Source organism: Mustela nivalis, assembly GCF_964662115.1.
Source record: "Mustela nivalis genome assembly, chromosome: 8".
In the NCBI taxonomy this organism is placed as follows: Eukaryota; Metazoa; Chordata; class Mammalia; order Carnivora; family Mustelidae; genus Mustela; species Mustela nivalis.
Genome location: NC_139027.1, coordinates 49350217 through 49374507, shown reverse-complemented (window position 1 = coordinate 49374507; position 24291 = coordinate 49350217). Strand labels below are relative to the sequence as shown.

The 24291-nt window shown below is 43.3% G+C and overlaps 1 protein-coding gene across 7 annotated transcripts in view; it reads right to left on the bottom strand.

Annotated features, from left to right (window-relative positions):
* SLC4A5 (solute carrier family 4 member 5) overlaps positions 1-23550 on the bottom strand; it is a 108896-nt gene extending 85346 nt beyond the window's left edge. For 3 of the 7 annotated variants that reach the window (XM_082743936.1, XM_082743935.1, XM_082743941.1), the window contains exon 1: positions 23079-23550. In XM_082743936.1, coding sequence (XP_082600062.1) covers positions 23079-23205 — 127 coding nt within the window. In that variant the 5' untranslated portion in view covers positions 23206-23550. Of the gene's footprint in view, positions 1-4736; positions 4805-10413; positions 10433-17320; positions 17389-23078 lie in introns of those variants that run through there. The other 4 variants (XM_082743937.1, XM_082743939.1, XM_082743940.1 and 1 more) reach the window with 4 other exon arrangements.
* Between the last annotated feature and the right edge of the window lie 741 nt (positions 23551-24291).

Genomic DNA, 24291 nt, shown 5'->3' with positions numbered 1-24291 from the left:
CAGACCCAGACAATCTGTTTCTGGAATTTAAGTTCTTAGCCATGAGGCTGATAAATGGATATTTTATTAGGAAAATAATAGAAGTGACCAAAATTGACTTTAAAAGAATTAGAACATAGGAGATAACATGGAGGACATTAGGAGAAGGAAAGGAAAAGTGAATTGGGGCAAAGCACAAGAGACTGTGGACTCTGAGAAACAAACTGAGGGTTTTAGAGGGGAGGGAGTGGGGGGGATGGGTGAGCCTTGTGGTGGGTATTAAGGAGGGCTCATATTATATGGAGCACTGGAGGTTGTACATAAACAATGAATCCTGGAACACTGCATCAGAAACTGATTATGTATTTTATGGTGATTAACATAACATAATAAAAATAAATAAATAAATAAATAAATATTAAAAATAAAGGGAAAAAAAAGAATTAGAAAACCTCAACTAGGGGCGCCTGGGTGGCTCAGTGGGTTAAGCCGCTGCCTTCAGCTCGGGTCATGATCTCAGGGTCCTGGGATCGAGTCCCATATCGGGCTCTCTGCTCAGCAGGGAGCCTGCTTCCCTCTCTCTCTGCCTGCCTCTCCATCTACTTGTGATTTCTCTCTGTCAAATAAATAAATAAAATCTTTAAAAAAAAAAAAAAAGAAAACCTCAACTAACCAATAACCATTAACTGAAAAATTTATGGGTAAGTCATTACAAGCAGCCTTTCCCATGTCTCATGGATAATTTCTGAAGCTGGATTATAGGTACAAAACGATTATCATTTTTTTCTATTTTTTTGTGTCGGAATTTTTTTTTCCCACCGTGAAAGGAAAGATAAACACCAAGAGAAGACAGTTTTTAAAAAAATGTTTTATCTGAATCTTCAAGGATTAGATAGTCTCTAACTGATACAAAATGGTTTTCAAAAGTAGAAAAAAAGGAAATTGGAGGCAGTAGATATATCTAAAGACCAGAATACAGGGTCGGACTAAAAGCAGAAGAGTTTGTTGAAAATCTTCCTAAGGAGTCCATTTAACCCTCAGATCCTCTTTCCTAGGCTCCAGTCTCTTAGAATGCGCCTCCTTCTAGAATATGGAGGGGTTAAACCCGAAGACCTCTGGATAACTAACGACAAGAAGGAGTCATTTCATTGAGGGGTAGGGAGAGGAATTAAGCAAGGGCAGTTAGCCACTCAGCCCTCTGCCTACTTGACTCCTAGAACACTAATGAGGTTTACACACTCCACGTGGGAGACTGGAGGATTTACAGATAGAGACATTTTGGGGACCTCTAACAAATGGTCAAGTCTCCACCCAACTGCCCACCATGAGTCTATCATTCAGTAAGTCCAGCCTATCAAACTGTTATTGGGCAGCTCCACTCCAAAGTCATGGCCAGCCAAGAATCGCCAGAATGACAGAGACCAAAACAAGCAGGAGGAGAGGAAGTCCAAGGAAACAGGAACAATGTCGGCAGCCAAAGAACCATTTAAAAAGCATATAATTCACATATCTGAGTAGACTAGAAAAGACCTTGTATTCATGACAAAAAGAAAAGTAGAATCTACAAACCTGGGACTTTTAAAGAATAAGAAATAACTCTTGGGGGCGCCTGGGTGGCTCAGTGGGTTAAGCCTCTGCCTTCAGCTCAGAACATGATCCCAGCGTCCAGGGATCGAGCCCCATATCAGGCTCCCTGCTCGGCAGGGGGGAAGCCTGCTTCTCCCTCTCCCATTCCCCCTGCTTGTATTCCTTCTCTCACTGTGTCTCTCTCTGTCAAATAAATAAATAAAATCTTAAAAAAAAAAAAAAAAGAAAGAACTCTTGAAAATTAAAGATATGTTAGAAGAAAAATTTCAGTAAAAGAATTAGAATATGAAGTTGGAAAAAACTTGTGAGAAAATAGAGCACAGATAAGAGTAATTTTTTAAACAGTCGGGAAAAGGCAAGGAACTCAGAGGACCAATCCAGTGGTTTAACATCAAAGCAATAGAAGTCCCCAAAGAGAAGCCAGAAAAAAATAATGGAGGGGAAATTATCAAGGACTTAAGAATATTTCCCAAAACTGATGGATTTGAATTTCCTGGTGGAAAGAACTTACTGAGAGCCCAGGAAAATGAATTTAAAACAAAAGCCACTCCAAGTGACATTACAAAGTGTTAGAATATTACATATAAAGAGAAGACCTTAAAAACCTTCCAGAAGGGAAGCCTGGGTGGCTCAGTGGGTTAACCCTCTGCCTTCAGCTCAGGTCATGATCCCAGGGTTCTGGGATAGAGCCCCACATCAGGCTCTCTGCTCAGCAGGGAGCCTGCTTCCTCCTCTCTCTCTGCCTGACTCTCTGCCTACTTGTGATCTGTCAAATAAATAAATAAACTTTATTTAAAAAAACAAACAAACAAACCCTTCCAGAAGAAGGAAATAAGTCACCTACAAAGAATCAGATGTGATAACTGGCATCCAGACACAATGAAAGCTGTAAGACAGTGGAGTTATGCCTCCAAAAGTGAGAAAAAATTATTTCCAACCTTGATTTCTAGTCCTAACTAAAATATCAAATGTGAGGGTAGAAAAAGTATTTTTAGACAAGTCTTAAAATTTTACTGCTTATGCACTTTGTTCAGGAAGTGGTTGAAGGAAGAACTCCAGCAAGATGGAAGAGCATCTAAGGAAGGAATAGAGCATCTAGAAAATGGGATTCACCACAAAAGACAAGCACAGGAGGCCCTGGAAAGAAGCTGTATAGCAATCCAGAGAGCAGTGGTTTCATCTTAGATCAGGCTCTGCACGGGTTCTCAGAGAAAAACCTGAAACTGATCAATTATCTGGATGTGTTTCACTGTTTTGAGAGGATACTAAGATTTTTCCAAGAATAAAGAGTCATGGAAAGGAAAAGTGACCATTGAACACTATGTAACTCAAATGTGAGCAACATATGCAGTGACATTTATGCAGTCATAATAAATAAAAATGAATATATAACCCAAAACTGGGATATAAGCAGGCTTGGTATCCCACCACTGTGTATTATTATGCATATGTTGCTGTTTGTGGCTGGTGTTCAGGTATTCATTCCCACTGCTCAGTGTCAGTGCCATATGGGAAATCAAATACTTTGAATTTCTACATTGGATGTAACTATTTGGAGAGATGAGGATTTGTCAGGGAGACGGGGGTTGTAAGACACCTGTAGAGGAAACTGCTAGATGTCCATCCCCCTTTCTGCTCTGATTTTATTCAGGACAGCAATGTGGCTGACTAAAAATAATCACTTCCTCCAAATGCCCCTCAGCAATCTCTGAAGAGGTATCTCTAAAGAGACAGAGCAATCTCTAAAGAGAAAGAACCTAGGAGAAGGTTCCCTTCCTGGATGAAGCCTCTGCAGAAGAAAGCATCTCCATTTTTCCTTCCTCTGCCTTCCTGGATAAAGTTGCCAGATTTAGCAAATAAAGATAGAGTTTTCCCAGTTAAATCTGAGTTTTATATATACAATTAATGGTTTTTAGTATAAGTCCCATGCAATATTTGGAATATACTTATACCAAAACTGGCTAACTATCTCACCTCTGTCGAGATGAGCATAGACTCGATGCCTGGAAGTGCAGCAGCCCTCTTGTCATCATGGAAATGGAGGCTACATGCTAACTGTGAATACAAGGGGAGGAAGAATCCTGGATCTTTAATGTCTTCACTGAGTCACTCTACAGCACTGGACAGCCCACACTTGGGTTTCTTGTTAAGGAGAACAGTTAAAACACTATTTGTTTAAATACTATAGTTAACTTTTCTGTTACTCAAAACCACACCTGTGTCATAGGACAAAAGACTCTGCGACTGTATTTACTGGGCAAATAAGATTGGGTTCTGGGGGTGCCTGGGTGGTTCAGTCAGTTAAGCATCTGCCTTCAGCTCAGGTCACGATCTCAGGGACCGAGCCCCATGTTGGGGCTGAGCAGGGAGTCTGCTTCTCCCTCTCCCTCTTTCCCTCCCCCACTTGCACACTCTCTCTATCTTGCACACGTGCAGGGATGCGTGCAAATAAATAAAGTACTAAACTGCCTCCCTCCAAAAAAATAACACATTTGAAAAAAAAGATTGGGTTCTGTTGTAAGGAAAACAGGGGGAATGGGCACTGAGTGGTCATGAAACAGTGTTTGCTACACTTTCCAACACCAATTCCCTCCTTGTCTAGCCTGTTCTGTTCAAGTAGAGACACATGGCCCTTCATGCTGTAGACACCTTCCCCAACTCCAGGCATGAATTAGATCTGTCTAAATAATCCATGGTAATCATATGGCCTTTGACCAGTAACTGATCTTAGAAGTAGTCATGTACCCCAGCAAGCCAGTGAGATTTAAGTGGAAGTCCATTCAGTAGGACTTCCAGGAAAGCTTTAATTTCCCTAATAAAAAGTGACAGGCCCTTCTGGAATGCACGTTTGGCCAATTACCCTCCCTACTTTCCTGCACAGACCTTGGATGTGAGACTTCTACATGAAGCAGTCCTCTTGCAACAATAAGGTGACAAGTATGAAGAGCTAAGGCTCAGGCTGAGGACAAAGCAGAAGCCTAGAAAAAATCTTGGTTCCTGATAATGTCACTGAGCTCCAGACTGTTTATCTCTGGGCTTCCTATTACATGAAAAGAAATCTACTTTGTATATTTAAATTGCTAGCCAAGTTTTATGTTGCTTTTAGCTAAAGACCTTTCCAGGGATGCCTGGGTGGCTCAGTCAATTAAACATACAACTCTTGATCTCACCTCAGATCTTGATCTTGGGGTTCTGAATTCAGGCCCTGTGTTAGGCTCCATACAGGGTGTGAAGCCTACTTAAAAAAGAAGAAGAAGAAGAAGAAGAAATAAAGACCTATAAATAAAATAAAGATTATATAAAAATAAAGGCCTTCCTAACTGATACATAATGAATACTATGGGGAGCTGAAATGAATGAACTAGATTTCTGCATGTTAACATGTATAAATCTCAAAAACATAAGAAATAGAAAAAAACAGGGGCGCCTGGGTAGCTTAGTCAGTTAAGCATCTGCCTTTGGCTCAGGTCAGGATCCCAGGGTCCTGGGATCACACCCCGAGTCAGGCTTCCCTCTCAGCGGGAGGGCCTGCTTCTCCTCCTCCCACCCCCCACCCCCCGCTTGTGTTCCCTCTCTCGCTGTCTCTCTGTCAAATAAATACATAAAATCTTTTTAAAAAGAAGTAAAAAAAGCATAAAGTTATAAAGATACAGAAACAAAGTGGCATTATTTATATAAAACATCAAAACATTGTCTTTAATTTTATGGTTTATTGCTACATTATAAGCAATAGCAGAAAATTGCCCAGAGGAATGAGACACACTAACTCCAGGTTACTTCTGAGGAAAGGTAAGGTTTAATCTTGATGTGTTAGCTGTATCTTTGATATTTTGGATAGATATAGATGGAAATGAAGCAAAAATAATAAAATGTTAACATCTGTTAATTCATGACAGCGATATACAAGTTTGAAGTATTTTATTATTAAAAATTTTTAAATGAGTTTTTTTTAAAGAAATAAGAGAACTCCCCACCACTATGATATAACAGTCTCAAAATGGCCAAGTGAGTACCCTGCACAAAGAATGACTGGTGAGAAAAATCCTCACACTTTGATATGTCATTGTGAAATTTTAGAACACTAAATAAATGTCAAGAAAAAAGGAAATCCTTAAAACTTATAGAATGAAATAAACAGAAACAGCTCACCTACAAATGAATAAAAGACTATCTGATTTCTCATCAGCAACTTGGATAACAGAAGACAACAGAGCAACTTGGATAACAGAAGACAACAGAGCAATTCTGAGGGACAATGATTTCTAACCTAGCATTCTCTACTCAGGCAAACTACTAGGCAAGAGAGGGTAGAAGACATCTTCACATATGCAAGAAATCATTTTACTTCTCTCTTGTAACTTCTTATGAAGTTACTTAAGTATGTTACCACAATGAATCAAGAAGGGGAAGACAATGGGATCCAAGAGAGGGCTCCAAGCTAAAGAAAAATGAAGGGAGGTCCCTAGATGGCTGCTGTGCCACAGCCCTAGTCTCTCCTCAGAAGAGTTAAAAATGACATTTCAGGGGGTGCCTGGGTGGCTCAGTGGATTAAGCCGCTGCCTTCGGCTCAGGTCATGATCCCAGTGTCCTGGGATCGAGCCCCGCATCGGGCTCTTTGCTCAGCGGGAGCCTGCTTCCTCCTCTCTCTCTGCCTGACTCTCCGCCTACTTGTGATCTTTCTCTCTGTCAAATAAATTAATAAAAAAAATCTTTTAAAAAAAAATGACATTTCAGGGGCGCCTGGGTGGCTCAGTGGGTTAAACCACTGCCTTCGGCTCAGGTCATGATCTCAGGGTCCTGGGATCGAGTCCCACATCGGGCTCTCTGCTCAGCAGGGGCCTGCTTCCCTTCCTCTCTCTCTGCCTGCCTCTCTGCCTACTTGTGATCTCTCTATGTCAAATAAATAAATAAAATTCTTAAAAAAAAAATGACATTTCAGAAGGAGCCACCCAAGGAAAAGATGAAATGCCGGAGATCTGATACACTTCTTGAGAATTTGGAACAATTTAAGACAGAGACAAAGATAGAAAATGCAAAGGAAGGCAACTAGAAATACCAGGAAAAAAAATCAGTATTCCAAGAAATAAAATGTGGTTATGGTACACAGTCATAAGAGTATAAACATTGATTTTTGAATTAACAAAAAACAATATATATCTACATTGGGAGAAGGGAGAAGACATGGGTGTGGTATAAGATAATTATTTACCTGTAGGTGGCTAATATCCAACTCTGATAAATAGCAGGAGATACATATATATATAAATAATCTGTATATATTATTAGAGGGTTGTAGGTAGCCAACAGAAAAAGCTTAAAGAATTCCAGGTGGTCCTTTGGAGGACCATCTTTGGAAGATGGAACAGTGGAGTATTTAGAAAGCTAGAATGGAGTTTTGTTGTTTTTTTGTTATAAGCTCTTACATGTATTACTTTATTTTTAATTATGGTTACATTTTTTAAAAAACATTTTAAGGCAAATAATTTAATATGACACGTATACTCCCACTTAATGGATAATTTTATCCCCCTGATAATCCAGAATTAAATCTATTTGTTCAAAGTGTATCATGTTTAAATATTCAGGAGAACTACAAAACAAAGTACCTTCAAGAAGTGGTTTGCAAGAGTACTCAAAGGTATGCATGTGTCAGAGTCTTCTGGAGGGCGCGTTAAAACCTGGATTTCTGAGCTCCACTCAAGAGTTACTGATTCTGTGGATCTGAGCTGTAGGCTGAAAGTTTGTGTTCTCTACAAGTTTCCACTTGATGCTGAAGATGCTGATCCAGGGACCACACATTGAGAATGGCTGCTTTAAGGAAATAACTCCTATTTATATTTTCTATTAAACTGAATCACCATGCATGGAACTTAGTTTACACGAGCTTCACATGCATAACAAGATCACGTCTTTGCTTTCAAACTGGGCACTGTGAACTGGTAAGCTTAGCGATGACGCACTGGTAGCTCCAATTGATTGGTGATTTTCTGGGAGTCGGTATCTTCCTCAACCCTCCCTCCTCAAGCTTGAGTAGAGACAAGCAGAGTAACGTCTTTTCCCATATGGAACCACCTCCAAATCTTTTAGATGGGGCTCACCCCATATCTCCCCAACCACAACAGGAAAGGCCATGTGGTCCAGCCTAGCCAATCAAACACTCCCCATTCCCCCATCACAGAGATTGGTTCCACCTGAAGCCAGTAAGCTTGGGTGCTACAATATTGCTTGACACAGGGAGGGAAATATCCAAGAAAAGTAAAAAAGCAGAGTACTAGTAACACTGTAACTCCCTGAGTCAGTTAATTCTGAACTGACCTGACTAATAGAAATGAAATGGGATTTTCCAGCATGTTTTAAAAACGTATTCTTTCATATCTGAAGTACTATGGATTTTCAGATTGGAAATCAAACAAAAGTAAATGCAAAAATGACAAACAGATGAGATCCTCATGGAACTATAGAAGCACGGAGATTTAATGTAGTTCATATTTGGGTAGATGCATACCTCCCAGTTCTGCACTAGCTCAGACCATTCCTTCCTCACCTCCTCTGCAGGTCCTACCTCTTCACAACTTGAGAGGAGGATGCAGAAGTACGAGAAGAACCCAGGCTGCCCCAGAACATCTTCAATGGAAATCATTCATTTGAAACAACTCAAGCAGAGTGCTAACCATTTGCAAAGTGTTTGGATGAACTATTCTAATCAGCAGCTACATGGCTCATTGCAAAAATTTACAAAAGTGACCTACGTCTTGAAACAGAATTTCCATCTCTACCATTTTGTATAATGTATATTAATTGAATGTCAGATAACTTGCTTTCATACTCTCATTTACTCCTGATTAAAATTCAGTGAGGTGCATAATTTTCACCCCCATTTTACAGATAAAGAAATGGAGATTCAAAGAATTAAGAAAGTTACCCTGTGTCACAGGCAGAGCTAAGATTGAAATGGGATTCTCTCTGATTCTCCAACCCCAGGAAGAAACACAGGCAGAGAAAGAGAAAGGGAGAAAACGAAGGGAGGTAGGGGGTTGGAAGAGGAAAGACAGACGTGAAGACATAGAGACAGTGAGGTCTGGAAGAAGCCATAGACTTCTGAGTTCTAGGCCCTTCCTGAGGTCTAGCTGAATTCCCATCTCCAAGACCACCCGATGGCATTATAATAAACTCATCTTTTCTCTTCGGCTAGCTTCAGGTGATTCCCAAGAATATTAACCAGTACAACCGTCCACTACAGTATATTGCCAGAGAAATTTATTAGCAACAAACCAGCCTTTGGCATATAGCAAAGCAATGAACTTGTAAGAGCAGTTTTTCCTACACCAGCCCTTCCACTGCTGCACTCACTCCTCATTATTCTCCCATCCATCTTTAGACCCTGGGGGTGAGTATGGCTTTACAGTGAGGGATCAGACCAAATTATTTTCTGTTCTGAATCACCAGGGACCCATTCCACTTTATTGCCCCTGCCACCAGCCTGACTCCCACTGTGGATCCCTGAGAGTGCAAACCCTACTGACAGAATCAATGCCCTAACATCGTGAGGCTAAGCACTAGAGTGCCACACCAGGGAACAGAAACACAGGGGCCCTGCCCAAGCAGCTTTCATGTCTGCTGCAGCAAGGAGGTGGTGACACAGCCAACCTGATGGGCATACGAGCATTTTGACTATCAAAACCCTGGTGATTGAATCATGGGCCATTTAACACTGCTCCCTCCCCAAGCCCCTGGCCACAGAGGCACATCAGTTCAGTCCAACGAATCCACTTTGTTCCAGATATTTGCTCTAGACACTGGAAACAAACAGAACAAAATGGATTATTAGGGAAGAAGGGCAAAATATGGCAATAAATCCTTAAGATTAGACACCCATATGTCTGGGGGGAAAACTAAGTAGAAAAAAGGTTGTGCCACAAGCATCAGTCAGCCTTTTAGGAGCTTTCCCTCCCATCCCATCTTTTAAGCCATTTGACATTATACTTAAAAACAGGACCAGCCTAATGTCGTATCCAGTGAACTCCGTAGACAGCTCAAAGCATTTCAAAAAAGGACCTCCTGGAGAGCTCACCTCGGATGATTTTGTGAGCTGAATTGACAAAAATGATGTGGGGTCATGAGGCCTTAAAGACTAAGCTTAGAAATTAGAGAAAGGCCACCTTCCCAGTGATAGTTTATTCATTGCCTCTGGGCCCTGCAGACCTCACCCATGCGTGCCCCAGAAGAGGAAGAGAAAACAAGCAAACAAAATAATCCCCTAGAAAACCACCAGTAGCAAAAACAGGTGCAGTATCCAAATCTAACAACAGAAATTTGTAATGAAAGGAGGCTAGCCATTATTTAGTTTCTATCCTGAGATGTTATATCAACAGATGTAATCTATTTTCCCATAGTTTTCTGGGGGAAGAAGCAAATCTCAGTGCTATTGCTTACTTCCCATAAAATTTTCAGCCAGTCTTGTAAATTTCACAAAGGCAACAGAAATGTGCATTGCCTAGAGGAAAAAGATTCTCAGTTCCATCAGATGATAAGAAAAATGAACTAACATGCCACGGTGTCAGAAAGAGTGCATTTCATATCATTTCAGTTAATCTGGTGTGAGGGTCTATGCCCCAAACCAGTGAACTCAAGACAACAGGGTCACTGACACAGGATAATTTTTTTTTTTTAAAGAAACGGCAAATATCCAATGCTCGTTTGGAGGATTTATTCAACTTTCATGGTATTCTCCTTCTCCATGTGCGTGTGAAGCTCACTCTCAAATACTCCGTTCACATTGTCAAGCACATTTTTCTTTATCTGTATAGTTTTGTCTACTATCTCTGAAACTCCAAGCTGCAAACTTACCTTCACACTCTTAGCAATGGAAACAGGATCCAAATCTCAAGAAGGCTGGTGTCACTTGCTCTGGTGCTGTTAGGTGGCAAGAAGGACGCTCTGTGATTTCCAGACTGAACTGTATTTGGGGCACTGGAGATTGACTTGTGGGGCTCAGTGGCGGCCAGCCATGTGACCAGGGTGGGGGAAGGGACACTCCTGCAGGGCAAGGGACCAATGCCTGCTCGCCTGACAGACCAGGGTAGAGCAGGGTCTGAACAGAGCCGGCCATAATTGTAGACGGACAACTTTGCTCTAAATTTTTCTTGGATTTTAACTTAGCCTTGGTTTTTAGATGCTTGTTTATCTCCCTACATGATTTCTATCCTAAGTCCTTTTTGGATTCTGTCTTGAAAGGGTGTTAGAGAGGGAAGAGACCTTAGGGATGATCAAGCACCACCCCCCACCCCAAGGTCACCCATTTTACAGATCGGTGGCAGCACTTCCAGGAGCTTGCAGAGGCCTGGGTTTGGTATGGTGTACTGGGGGACCCCAGCTGGCTGGCACCCCAAATTACAGCTCACTTGGATAACTTTAACCCTTAGATTATTAGAGCTTTGAGAACTGCTGAGACGCCAATAATGAATCTTATCACATTGCAGGTGCCTAAATCTGCAGCTGTCAGATTAGGCCATGGCTTAGAAATTGTACTTGTAGTCAAAAAGTTTATATGGGGGCTCCTGGGTAGCTCAGCCCAGCATCCAACTCCTGCTTTCGGCTTAGGGTGTGATCTCAGGGTCCTGGGATTGAGCCCCAAGTGGGGCTCTGTGCTCAGCATGGAGTCTGCTTGTCCCTCTCCCTCCCCCTGTGCCCTACCCCCCCTCACTCATGCGTACTCTTTGTCTAAAGTAAATAAATGAATCTGTTAAAAAAAAAGGCATTTATATAAATATGTGCACTTATGTTTCTATATCTCTATCACAGTCTCCTTAAAACACTCTGAGATGATCTTTCTGGAGGGATTAGGGGACACCCAGGAGCTGGAGAGATATTTGACCTCAAAGACCCTGAAGACTTCTCAAGACCAGAGCCATCTGAGCAGCCTTCTAGTTCACATCTACTTCTGTACCCAAATGGTCTGTGCTGGCTGCCTGCTAACCAAAAGGGGGATAGTAGTAATGACGGTGGAAATGGTCAAGGGAGAAGTGGTAGGGGGAACAGTAGCAGTGGTGTTCCAGTAGCTGGGCATAGAGGGACATCGTAGAGGCATCAGTGGAGGTGGTGGAGGTGAGGGTGGAGGTGATGAGGGGCAGATGGAGGTGGTGATGGGGGAGGGGCAAAAAGGCGCCCTGAATGAGAGTAGGAGATTCTTGGTACTGACTCAGGCTGATGACCCTAGATGAAGCTGACCCCCTGTGATGACAAGTATGAAATGGGAAAGCCATGGCGTTAGAACTCTGAAGAACCTCATTCTATCCCCAGAGCTGTACAGTCTTAAGGTAATTACTTCTCCTCTCTGGATTCTAGTTTCCTTGAAGTAGAGTTGGCACTTAAATGGTCTTGTTAGGGGAAACTCATCCCTCTCCCTCTAAACCCTTTACCATTCCCTATAACATAGTAGCTTCTATCTTTCTAAAGTCTCAAAAGGAGTACTCACTTACCTCTCTACCCCCTCACTCAATTTCACCCAGTGGAGGAAGAGTGACTCAAGCAATCAAAACATTTGGGAAAATACAGTGGGCATGTGCCATGGCTCAGATCCGTCTGAGAACTGCCTGCTTCAGAGAAAATCCAAGTTGGACTCCTCTCCTCTCTTCACAGCAAACTTTTGGGGCAGTTTCTCACCCTGCAGGTAGGGAGTCCTCCAGTGTTGGGTAAACAAGCTTAATTCTGGTGGAAAAAATTAGGAAGCCTGAATGTGGGTGTACATTCTGATTCTCCAATCAGCTTTACCTGTTACAAAGTTATTTTGACTTCTACCTATGGGACTTCTGTGTCTTATTATTTCTCATTTGATTCCAAGCATAGAGGGAAAGATTGTAAGCAAGTACCTTCCTCAAATCCCAGTGCTGATGAATTAATGAAAGAGCCTGCATAGAGTTGGTTGGACGAAACAGTCTCTAAATTTCCTTCAAGCTTTAACATCCTGTGATTCTACAAATCTATGTCTCTGGAGTAGAACAAGTATTTGTGAAGCTGGGCAGAAGGTTGAGACTTTTAGTGGACAACTTCCTGATTTTTGCCTCTCTTCTTTCCTGCTTTTCAACCCGATGAAGACCTCTACTCTCCAGACATTTTCCTCTTCCCCCCTCCACCAGCCCTAGATGGCTTCATTTCCCCCTATTCTGGTCTAGACCCCATGAAGAGTTACTTCACTCTCCCTTCATTGATACACACAATGTCTTGTTCCTGCCCTGCCAATCTTTTGGTCTAAATCAGCCCCACTGCTACCCTTCTCCTCCTGTACTGAGCTCTCTTTTGTCTCTGGAGAAAGCCTGTATTCAGGGGGAGAGAAAAGAGCCAAGACCAAGAGTGGTGGAAGTGTGTGTGTGTGTGTGTGTGTGTGTGTGTGTGTGTGTGACTAAGAGAAAGATTGGAGTGACAGACAGAATGGAGAGAGACAGACCCCACCTTCAGGTCTCTCATGTACCCAGTGGTGGTACCTATGGCCAGCTCTACTTCTGGCCTTCCCCATGGTTGAGTTTTGTGAGTAAAAAATGCTGAAGGAATATCTGGCCGTCCCATTTCTCTCCTCTCCCTTACCTATGGCCTCGCTCACTAAGCTCACTTAGCTTACTGCTAAGGGGACTGGTTTGCCCAGCCGGCATTAAGCATGGGGACAAATACTTGAGGGCTTTCAGTCCTTCCTCACCACCAGAGTGGTAATGGCTGAGACTCATGCATTGACTTAGGAGCAAGGGAGAAGATTGGACCCAAAGGGTTCTTAGTCAGAAGTATTTCCTCCCCAAGGGGAGGTTTGTCAATGACTGGACATATTTCTGGTTCTTAACACTAGGATGAGAGTCCTACTGGCCTCTAGTGGGTAGAGGCCAGAGATGCTGTTAACATCCTACAATGTACAAGAAGCCCCACAGACTATCAAAAGTGCAAAGGTCAAGAATCCTGGATTCGACTGCTCAGACCCCTCTGGTTCTAGAAACCAAAATCCAGGCCAAAAGAGTACTCCATATGGGCCCACCCCAATCACCAGGATGCTACAAGGAGGAAGGAAGGGCAAAGATTCTTAGTAATTTGCAGCTTTAGACCTCTGGGCCTCTGTTTCCTTTGGAGACCTGGTACACAGAGATGGTTACTCCACAGGGACAGGTTCCCTTCCATCGTCTGGTGCAGTGCCACCTGAACCCCCCCCCCCGGGGTTTAAAAGATGGCAGGTCTTAGGCAGGTCTGACATTGGGAGTGAAGTCCCATGAAAGAAAAATGAACTTCCTACCCCTGCGTTGCTGGGAATAAGGATTATTTGGGTGCCCAGCAGGATTCCCTAGAACTTTTGCCCACAACAGGTTTTCCACAAGCTGGCAAGCCTCATACCAGTATGCGTGATTTTTGTCTCTCAGATTGTTTGTGCCAAGCTTTGGCGGGTGGTACAAGACTGGCTGCCCCAGATTCTTTTCCACTTTAGCTGCTTTTGAACTGTATCCAGGGTTGAGGAGGGAACATACTGTGGCATGTCAAGACTGTATAAGAAGGCAAGAAAAGCTGAGCGATATCTTAAAGGGAAGCTGAGAACCCTGAGGAGGCCAGGCTCGGGTTATGTGGTGGGTGGGTTCTCTCCTTCTGCCAGCTCCATCTACCCCCCAGGCACTGCTGTGGCCTATGGCCTGCAATAGCACAGACCTCGGCTCACTCTGCACAAACCACACTGCACGTCCTGCTGTTCTTCCAACATCCCAAGCTCATTCCCACCTCGGCACCTTCGCACTTACTGCCTCCCCCACCTTCAGGTCTCTCATGTACCCAGCTTTCTGATGCCAAATACCTAAGAAAGTCCTCCCTGACCAGCCTATCCAAAATGCCCCTCTCTAGTCTTTAACTCTGCCTTATTGGACTATATGGCATTTCTATCCAAAACCACATTATGTATTTGTTTGTTCATTCATTACTTTCTCTTCCTCTGATCTGGCAGAGACTTAGTCTTGTTCACTGAGGTATCCCTGACACCTATAATAGAGGCTTATGAACGGTTGGTTCGAATCCTCACTCCACAAACTTTGGGATGTTGAGCAAGTCACCTATCTATTTTTTTCTTCAATTTCCTCAGCTGAAAAATGGAAATCATACCTACCTCAGTGGTTATTACGAGAACTGACTGAATCCATGTATATAAAATCTTAGGTCAATGTCTGGCACACAAAATAATAAGTAGCAGCTAGTAATATTATCATTAGCATACTCCCAGGAAGTTCACACCATGCCTGTTCTGTGGAGGCCGGGAGACCAAATCCCTCTGCAGGCCTGGAACAGGACCTTTTCTCTCCTCTGCATCTGCTCTCTGCTGCCCTCTCAAGGCCCTGGGTGGAGGTTGGCAAAAGAAAATATTAAGGACTCCATCCTTAAAAATGAGCCGTTCCTTTTTTTAAGCAAGCCCCACTCCCAATGTGGCAAGCTTGGCCCTTGACAGAGCTGCCACTGGAGTCATCATTTGACAAGTTCAATTACAAATCACTGAGGCCACAGAGGAACTGTGGGTGCTTGGGAATCCATCCCTTGGGCTCCAGGAGGGTCTTGGAGCAAACCCTTCTCCCTTCCCCCAGGCTGTACTTCCTGAGCCTGGGGACAGTGATCCGTCAATCAACCTAAGCCACCCTGGAAAGCCATTCCTTACCCTGTCCCTCATTCCCTATTGGACTGTGTTTCACCATGTGGGTCAAGTGATTTTCAAGCTGTCAGCCTAAAATGAGAGGAAAAGCCACTCCTCTGGGGGCTTCTGGATGGTGACTGATTCATTAACAAGAATCTGGAGACAATATACACTGTCTGATGAAAAGATATAATAGGGAGAAAGATTTCATTTTCAATAGTGACAAAATTCCTAAAACATCTAGAAATAAACTTGCCTCAAATCAAACTTGCCTAGAAATGCATATTTTATATGAGAATGTAAGAAAAAATTTTGCTAAGAAGCATAAAATAAGGTAACATATTCCTGAATGGGAAAATTGAATAAAGATATATGTTAAATATTTATAAATATATATACATTTTAAATATGACAAATAGTCATGGTTAAGGTATTAGCTTAGAATTTACAGAGCTTTTACTATGTGTTAGGATCTGGGCAAAGAGCTTTATAAAAGCAGTGGTTAAGAGCAGGAGGTCACATGACTCTGGGCAGGATACTTAAAACCCTGAGACTTGGTTTCCTTATCTGTGAAATGGGAATAATAGTATGTGTCTCATGAGTTTCTGCTTAGGATTAAATGAGATGATTTGGAATAGTGCCTGGTAAGTGCCAAGCACTTAATTAATATGAACTACTGTTATCTGCATTTATAGATAAGGAAATTAAAGCTGTGAGAGGATAAAATAACTTGCCCAAGTTCACCCACAGCTGGTAAATGTCTGAACTAGCCTGGGGGATGGGGTTAGGGAGGCTTTCCTAAAAGATACAGAAAATTATATCATAATAGTTAAAACAAAGCACATCTTATATGAGGCCTTCATATACGCCTTGCAAAATAATATTTTGAATGATTAGCCAGTGTCTGTACTGATGAATGAATGAATGAATGAATGAATGAATAACAGCCTGGTGTTTTCTTTACTTCCTTTCCTGCCTCCCATTTAAACAGCCAGACCCTTCCATGCTTTGCCTCAGGGAAGGCACATGAAAGCAGAAAAAAGAGATAAAAGGAGCCTCTTCCCTCAGCACAATTGAAAAGACTCCTGGGGGTGCCTGGGTGGCTCAGTGGGTTAAAGCCTCTGCCTTCAGCTCAGGTCATGATCCCAGGGTCCTAGGATCCAGCCCCACATCCGGCTCTCTGCTCCTCGGAAAGCCTGCTTTCTCCTCTCTCTCTGCCTGCTTGTGATCTCTGTCTGTCAAATAAATGAATGAAATCTTTAAAAAAAAAAGAAGAAGAAGAAAGAAAGAAAGAAAAGAAAGACTCCTGAGCAAACCTAGACTGAAGTATGGGAGAAGATGGTTATGATGATCAAGGCTGTCCCCTCCCCCTCCCCCGAGGTGGCACAAAGACATGGAGGGAGACTTGGTGCTCCACCGGGACCTACAGATACCAACAAACAAGAACAGATGAGACAAGGATAGATGATGTCAAGGGTAGGGGCCTTTGTAAGTCCCTAATAGTCTAGCACCCCACCCCACTCTGACCCCCCAAATGGAAACTGGAATGGACAGGGATTTAAAAAGACAGCACCTTTTTAAAATGGGGGCTCAAAATACAGATGGAGATTGTTAGAAAATAAACGAATGCTTCTTATACACTTCAGTTTAGAGGCTGAAACTGGATTCCAAAGGATAGATTTTTAAAGAAAATAGCGTTGGAGAAATGTGCTATTAAAAAATTTTCCATTTAGAAGAGAAGCTTGGGCAGTGGACAAAGGCAGCAATGTATTTATTTACTGGACTCAGCACATTCATCTCTGCCCTGAAATTAAATGTGATTGTCCTTAAGACCGGGGTTGAACTTGCATCTCAATTTGCCTTGGACAGTCACCATCTGCCCACTTGTCTTGGCTTCATCGTTAGTACTGCCCCCTTTCATTCTCAAAAGCTTTCCAGTTTGGGCAATAAGTTATGTGGTTACTCTGTTAAGATTTTAAAATTCAAGCAATCCTGTGGGCGAGCAACTAACTCTTAGCTAGATGCCATGAAACAGAAAGTTTCATACCCTCCAGGCAGGGGTGGCTGGAGGTCAGTGGAGCAATGAAGTAAAGCCTCTGGAGGGGCTGAGAATCTTACCTGGACAGGAAAGGAAGAGTCAGGTACTGTCTCATGAGAGGAGTCTGGGTAAGGTTGAAGATCAGGTGCTGTGTGGAGTTAAGAGGACACTGGTGGGGTTAGAGAGGGAGGTTTGAACTTAATCTTTCACACATGAAACAGCTCAGAGTGTTTCAATATCAGCATGGCCTACGTTATGCTCATAGGAGCAGGCAAGAAATAGAACCCAAATTGTGTTTGGAGTTAGGGTCTAGGCAGCTAAAGAGACGCTTGGAAAGAGGGGATATCTACTCTATACCCTTTTACTTCTATTACATTTTGAATCTTGTGCCTGTATTACCTATTCAGAAAAATACAGATGCAAAATGGAAATTTTAAGGAATGGAGTCTACCTTGCCCATAATCTCTAGATAAACTGTGGAACCATTTGGTCAGGTTTCTAAAATGCCATCAGGAAAACAAGAGGCCTTTAAACATTTGAAAAGATGTTCAACCTCTTTTTAAAAAATAGGGTTGGAGGCCTGGCTGGCTCAATGGGTTAAGCGGTTAAGCATCTGCCTTTGGCTTACGTCCTGATCTCAGGGGTCCTAGAATCTGAGAGTCATGCTCCCTGCTCAGTGGGAGTATGCTTGTCCCCCTGCCCCTCCTCCGACTCATGCCTGCGTACTGTCTCTCTCTCTCACTCAAATAAGTAAATGAAATCTTAAAAAAAGCAGCAGCAGCAGCAAATTAGAGCCACAGTGAAATGCCACTTTTTAACTTTCTTTTTTTTTTTTAAAGATTTTATTTATTTATTTGACAGACAAAGATCACAAGTAGACAGAGAGGCAGGCAGAGAGAGAGGAGGAAGCAGGCTCCCTGCTGAGCACAGAGCCCGATGCAGGACTCGATCCCAGGACCCTGGGATCATGACCTGAGCCGAAGGCAGAGGCCCAACCCACTGAGCCACCCAGGTGCCCCCACTTTTTAACTTTTAAATCACCAAATATGGAAAGGTTTCATAACAGTAACAGGGGTAGGAAGTGGGCCCTCTTCTACACAATGGCTGGTGACCCTGTACTGGGCATATGCAAATGCAGGGTTGATGGGGCCACTTTGGCAATATTTATAAAACTTTATAATGCACATATCTTAGGGTAGCAGTGACTTTTTGTCTATAAATTTATCTTGGGCATATACTCCCACCTGTGGGTAAAGACGTATGTGTGGTTTGGGGCAGTTACCCACCTCCCTGCAGTATTATGTCAGAGGATTATCATGGAAATTAAATGATACAATACATGAAAAGAACTATAAAGGATTTGAAGATGACACATAATAAATGCCCAGTAAATTTTGGCTGTTATCATTACAGCATTGTTTGTGGCAGCAAAGCACCAGAAACAACCTGAATGTCCATCTATCAGGGACTGATTAAAAAAAAGTTTTGTCTGTACATTGGAAAACCAATGTACAGCTTTTAAATAGAGTGAATACTCTTTAAACAATGCTATGAAATGATCTTTAGAAATATTAAGTTGGGGAGAAAAAGCAAAGTGTAGAACAGTGCTTATGGTTTACCACCATTTGTTGGTGCGGAGAGTAGCAGGTACACCTATGAGGGCATAGTCTCTCCAGGAAAGAAGTCACAAGAACCCAGTTTCACTGAAGATTCCTGGGAGCAGAACCAGGAGGCAGGTGCCCATAGGCCACTGGTATAACCTCTTGTACCTTTTATATTATCCACATAGGGATGCACTTGCTATTAAAAAAACAAATTCTACTTCTGGATATATATATCCGAAAGGGTTAAAAAGCAGGGGTTCCAAAAAGTACTCATACTGTACACCAATGTTCGTTACTCACAATAGGCAAAAGGTGGAAACAATCTAAATGTTTATCTATAGATGAAAGGTCAAACAGAATGTGGCATATCCATACAATTCAATATTACTCAGCCTTTAGATGGGAAGAGGGGTGCCTGGCTGGCTCAGCTGGTAGAGCACATGCCTCTTTAGCTTGGGGTTGTAAGCTTGAGCCCCACACTGAGTGGAGAGATCACATAAAAATAAAGTCTTAAAAAATGTTTCTAAATGAAAGGAAGGAAATTCTAACACAAGCTACAACATGCATGAACCTTGAGGACATTGTGCTAAGTGAAATAAGCCTGACCCAAAAAGACAAATGCTGTATGGGGCGCCTGGGTGGCTCAGTGGGTTAAGCCGCTGCCTTCGGCTCAGGTCATGATCTCAGGGTCCTGGGATCGAGTCCCGCATTGGGCTCTCTGCTCAGCAGGGAGCCTGCTTCCTCCTCTCTCTCTCTGCCTGCCTCTCTGCCTACTTGTGATCTCTGTCAAATAAATAAATAAAATCTAAAAAAAAAAAAAAAGACAAATGCTGTATGATTCCACTTATACAAAGTACCTAGAATAGCCAAATTTATAGAGACAGAGGCATAATAGTGGATCTGAGGCTGGGGAAGGGGGCGATGGGGAGTCACTGTTTAATAGGTACAGAGTTTCAGTTGGGGAAGATGAAAAAGTTCTGGATATAGATGGTGGTAATGGTTGTACAGTAATGTGAATGTACTTAATGCTATTAAATTTGTATCCTCAAAAATAGTTAAAATGGTAAATTTTGTTATGTATGTTTTATCACAAAAAAGTAAATAATTTTGATTTAATATTAAATAAGATAATAGATAATTTTAAAGACTTCTTTAAAATAGTGGGTTGTTTTGTATTTTTGGTTTTTTTTTTTTTTTCTTTGACTGGAGTTATGTTAGAGGTAGAGTCTGATTACAAGGAGCTATAATGTATGAGACACAACAAGGAATAAGCCCTAAAAAAAGGACCCTTAGTCTCTGAACCCTGGTGTTCTCCATGCCAGGCGAACCTACTGTGCTGACTGGCTTCTGGGGGATTCCTGATACAGAGCGGACGTGAAAGGCTGGACCAGGACCAAGGAAGGAGGGCAAGCAATTTCATCTAAGAGAGGGAAGAAAAGGATGGGAAGAGATGGTAGGTAGGGGCAGACGCAGAGGAAATTCCCACCTGACCACATAGACTTTCTCCATGAGAAGTGGTGAGGGTGGGGAGTGTGTGCCTTTGGGGTGGATTTTGAGGGTAGTGGAAATGTTGACCTTCAAGGGGTCAGACCAGGGATGTGTAAAAGAATTGCCATGTCCCCACTGAGGACCCCGGTCAGGCTGGAGATCAGACACTTGTAGAGAGAATTTTCCTATGCCTCCCACCTCTTCTCCCTCCCCAGGCAACCACCCTGAAGCCTTTGCAGAACCCTGGGAGCTGAATAAGTGAGGAGGAGTAGAAACCAGGACTTTCCATCCATACCACCAACCAGCACGGGCCTCTCTTCTTCAGCAACAACACCAGATTGGGATGGGAAGAGGCCCCAATTTTAAATTGAGACTGAGGTTTGGATTATCAATGGGATCAACATTATAATTTCTGAAATGAGCCTGAGACCAAGGGAGACCAGAACAATCATATGACTTGTCTAAATTTTATCCAGTGGCAAAGCAAGATTCAACCACACCAAATAAATCTAAAAGAGCAATCAGAGGTAAAACTCAGGCTGCTTTCTGATTTTTCCCCATGAGTCATGCTGTTTAATGGAACACATACTACCTTCAACTGTTACTCAACATGCATGTATCTTACACCTCCCGCTAGACTGTAAGCTTTCTGAGGGCAGGGCCCAGGGGATGTTGATCTGCATATTGCCACCACAGCCCAGCAAAGTGCCTTGCATGTACACAGTAAGCCACAGGGCTATATGATTCAGTGCATGGGGACAGGGCCGCTGGCGACATGACTAGTGCACCATGGTAAAAATTGGCTAGACAGCTAGAAGCAACAAGGCAGTACTTTGGAAACTCCTTAGCTAGATCACTGAGTTCATGAAATACACTTTATAAAGGGGCTAAGTGGTTTGGTTGGTTAAGCATCTGACTCTTAGTTTTGGCTCAGGTCATGATCTCAGGGTCCTGGGATCAGGCCCTGTGTTGGGCTCCCTACTCGGTGGTGAGTCTGCTTCCCCTCTCCCTCTGCTCCTCCCTCTGCTCGTGAGCTCTCTCTCTCTCAAATAAATCTTAAAAAAATTAAAAAGAGCCTGTGTTCAAGGAATTCTGATATAAAATGACCTGTGTGCCCAGGTTTGGGGTAAAAGGCATAGAAATGAAGTAGGTGTGGATGATCATGTTCTGTTTCTCTGTTAGAGCCACTCCTGTTCTGAATTAAGGGGAAGCAGGCTAAGACACAAAAGGAGGGTGCAGTCAGACCCAGCTCATGCCCTATGAGAGCAGGCATGAATGCTGCAGTGCCCCATTAGGCTTCAAACCAAGCCAAATCCATTTTTGTGTAAGGAATCTTACAGGGCTCCTTCCTTCAAAATTATATAAAATAATGCAAATTATGTATTTCTGAGAGAATAAATTAGCTGAAGAAGTCTAGAGCCCAACTCTTCAGACAGGGAAGTAGATCTCGAGTAGCTGAGTAGCAAAGCTTTCTCCAGATGAAGGTTATGAAAGGGAAACCCAAGACCGGTTGGTTCTGGTTTGCGGATGGTAACATCAGAGAACACACACTGCCTTCTATTTTATGTGACAGCATCACTCCTGCTGAAGTATCTCCTTTGTAGGCCAGGCCTCCATCAACAGTCACTGAGCAGGGAGGTAAAAGAGAAGCTATTTGAGCATCTCCATCAATAACTCTGAGTATTGATTACTGCCTCTCTGATAAGATGAACTTAACCAAAGGGAGAGTGGGCAGGCATTCAGTCAAGCGACAAGCCACTCACACACCTTCAATGGGTGGGGAAAGGCGGCTCTCCTCAGACTGGGCAACCCAAAATAAGCTAGGGGTGGGGGGCGAGGGGGAGAAGAGCACAGTTGGTGGGGTTTTAGGATACTCCTGAGAACATGCTTCAGCTCGTGAGCTCACAGCTCAGTCCCAAATTGCAGGAAAGTAAAAAACTCTTTCTTGGGGACAGAAGCTCACAGAGCTAAGGGCTCTGGATTTCTAAGAGAATTTCATCAAGGGCTGGGTGACCCTTTCTTGGATAGACAACTGATCCCCAGAAGTCCTGATTTTCAAGAACTACAGTCTATTACATCTAGAAAGAGAGATGAGGGTTAGCTCCTCTGCTTCTCATGCATAACCTGCCTCCCATTCCCAGAGCCCAAGAAGCAGATCCTTGGTAAAGGTCACCTCCTTCAGGTGGGAAAGCTTAGGTGAAGTAGGGGTTTTTATATAAGTCTCATGTTTCCCTGAGTCATAGAAGCCTCCAAGAAGATGCTGGGCATAACCCTTATTGAATTGAAAGAAGCTCGAAGGAAGCACAGGACCAAGCCTCATGACTACCATGGCTGAAGAACCTGGATTAAGAAGGGCAGTTAGACCAACGTGCAGAGAATACAACTAGATTTAGATCTCAGCCCCTCAGTGCATGTCTGACATTGCACAGATGCACGTGCCCCTAGACGCTCCCCTCTCCAAAGGTGGGGGTAGGGGAACTCAGAATAGCAACACCACCACAGGACAACTGGTCATTATCTTGTCCTTCACTATGTTGAAATAGGTAAAAATTAAGCAAGAGGCTGTCCCTTATCTTTGCTCCCTAAATCCTGCACCCGCCCTTAGCAAAGAGCAACAAAATTCTCACCTGACCCTCTGTGGGCTGGAGACACCTGCCTATACCATTGGGTTCATTCATTCACATCCCCAAACCTGAATCTACAACCAAGCTGTTAACTCCATATATTTAAAATCCACTCTACTCACCCGCGTGCAGTAGTGCAGTAACTGGTTGCTCCGCTGCCTCTGCCACCGTGGAATCCAATCCTTTAGGGTGGGCCTTGCCTTTGGAACCCACCCACCTCTCCTTTTTTTCTACCTCTGCTATTAACATAGCCCCTCCTCTATTACCTCACCAACCAACTATTTTAGAACCAAAAAGTCTTTGTCTATTCACAGACACCGTAAAAGTAACATTTGATTTAAGTTTTTAAATCTAATGTCTTTGTCTTCCTCAATTCTTATTGTTTTATCTAATCAGCATGTCCTAGGGAGGGTTATTACTTGTGGGTTTAGCTTGCCCAAGCACAATGGGGCCAACTGAGCCGTTTCCCCAGAATCAGCTTCTTTAAAGGACAATCCTCAGGAAAGATGTCCTCTTTGCCTCATCTCAGAGGCCTGAGATTATGGAGCACATTCCACATCCCACAGCCCCTCCAGCTCTGCAACCCCCAATTCCTGACTCTTCCAGAGAAGGAAATGGCCAAGAGAAATGAAGAAGGCATTTGAACAATCAAACCCTGCAAGAAAAGCCTTGCGTACTTTGTGACTGTTTACTTTATGATTGTTCTAAGTCTTGTGCTGAATTTTAACCTCATTTTAACTGCTTTGTAAGTAGGAAAGATAGGTCTGATCAGTGGGAAGAGCTCAGGGAGAAGGCAGAGACAGTGAGTGGAAGTGAGGGGAAAAGAAGTGCTAGTGGGGGAGGGACACACACTGTTGGGGTGTGGGCACACAGTGCTGGCAGGTGGACACAGTGCTGAGGGTGTGGGTAGAGTGTTGGTGGACAGACTCAGAGTGTTGGGGGGTGAGCACCCAGTGTGGGGGGTGTGGGCACACTGTAGGGGGTGCAGGCACATAATATTGGGGGGCAGATACACAGTGTTGGGTGTGGGCAAACATGGTTGGAGTGTGAGCATCCAGCACTGGGTGTGTGCACACGGTGTTGGGGTGTGTGAGCACACAGGGTTGGGTGTGAACACACAGGGTTGGGATATGAGTACACAGGGTTGGGATATGAGTACGCAGAGTTGCAAAGTGAGCACAGTGTTGGGGGTGGGCATGGTTTTGGGGGATGGGCACATGGTTTGGGTTGTGGGCACACAGAGTAGGCAGGATGAGAAAAGGGAACATGTTGAAATCTTTGGTGGCCTCTGGACACCAAGTACTGGGCTCAGTGATAAACACTGCTTCTCTTATT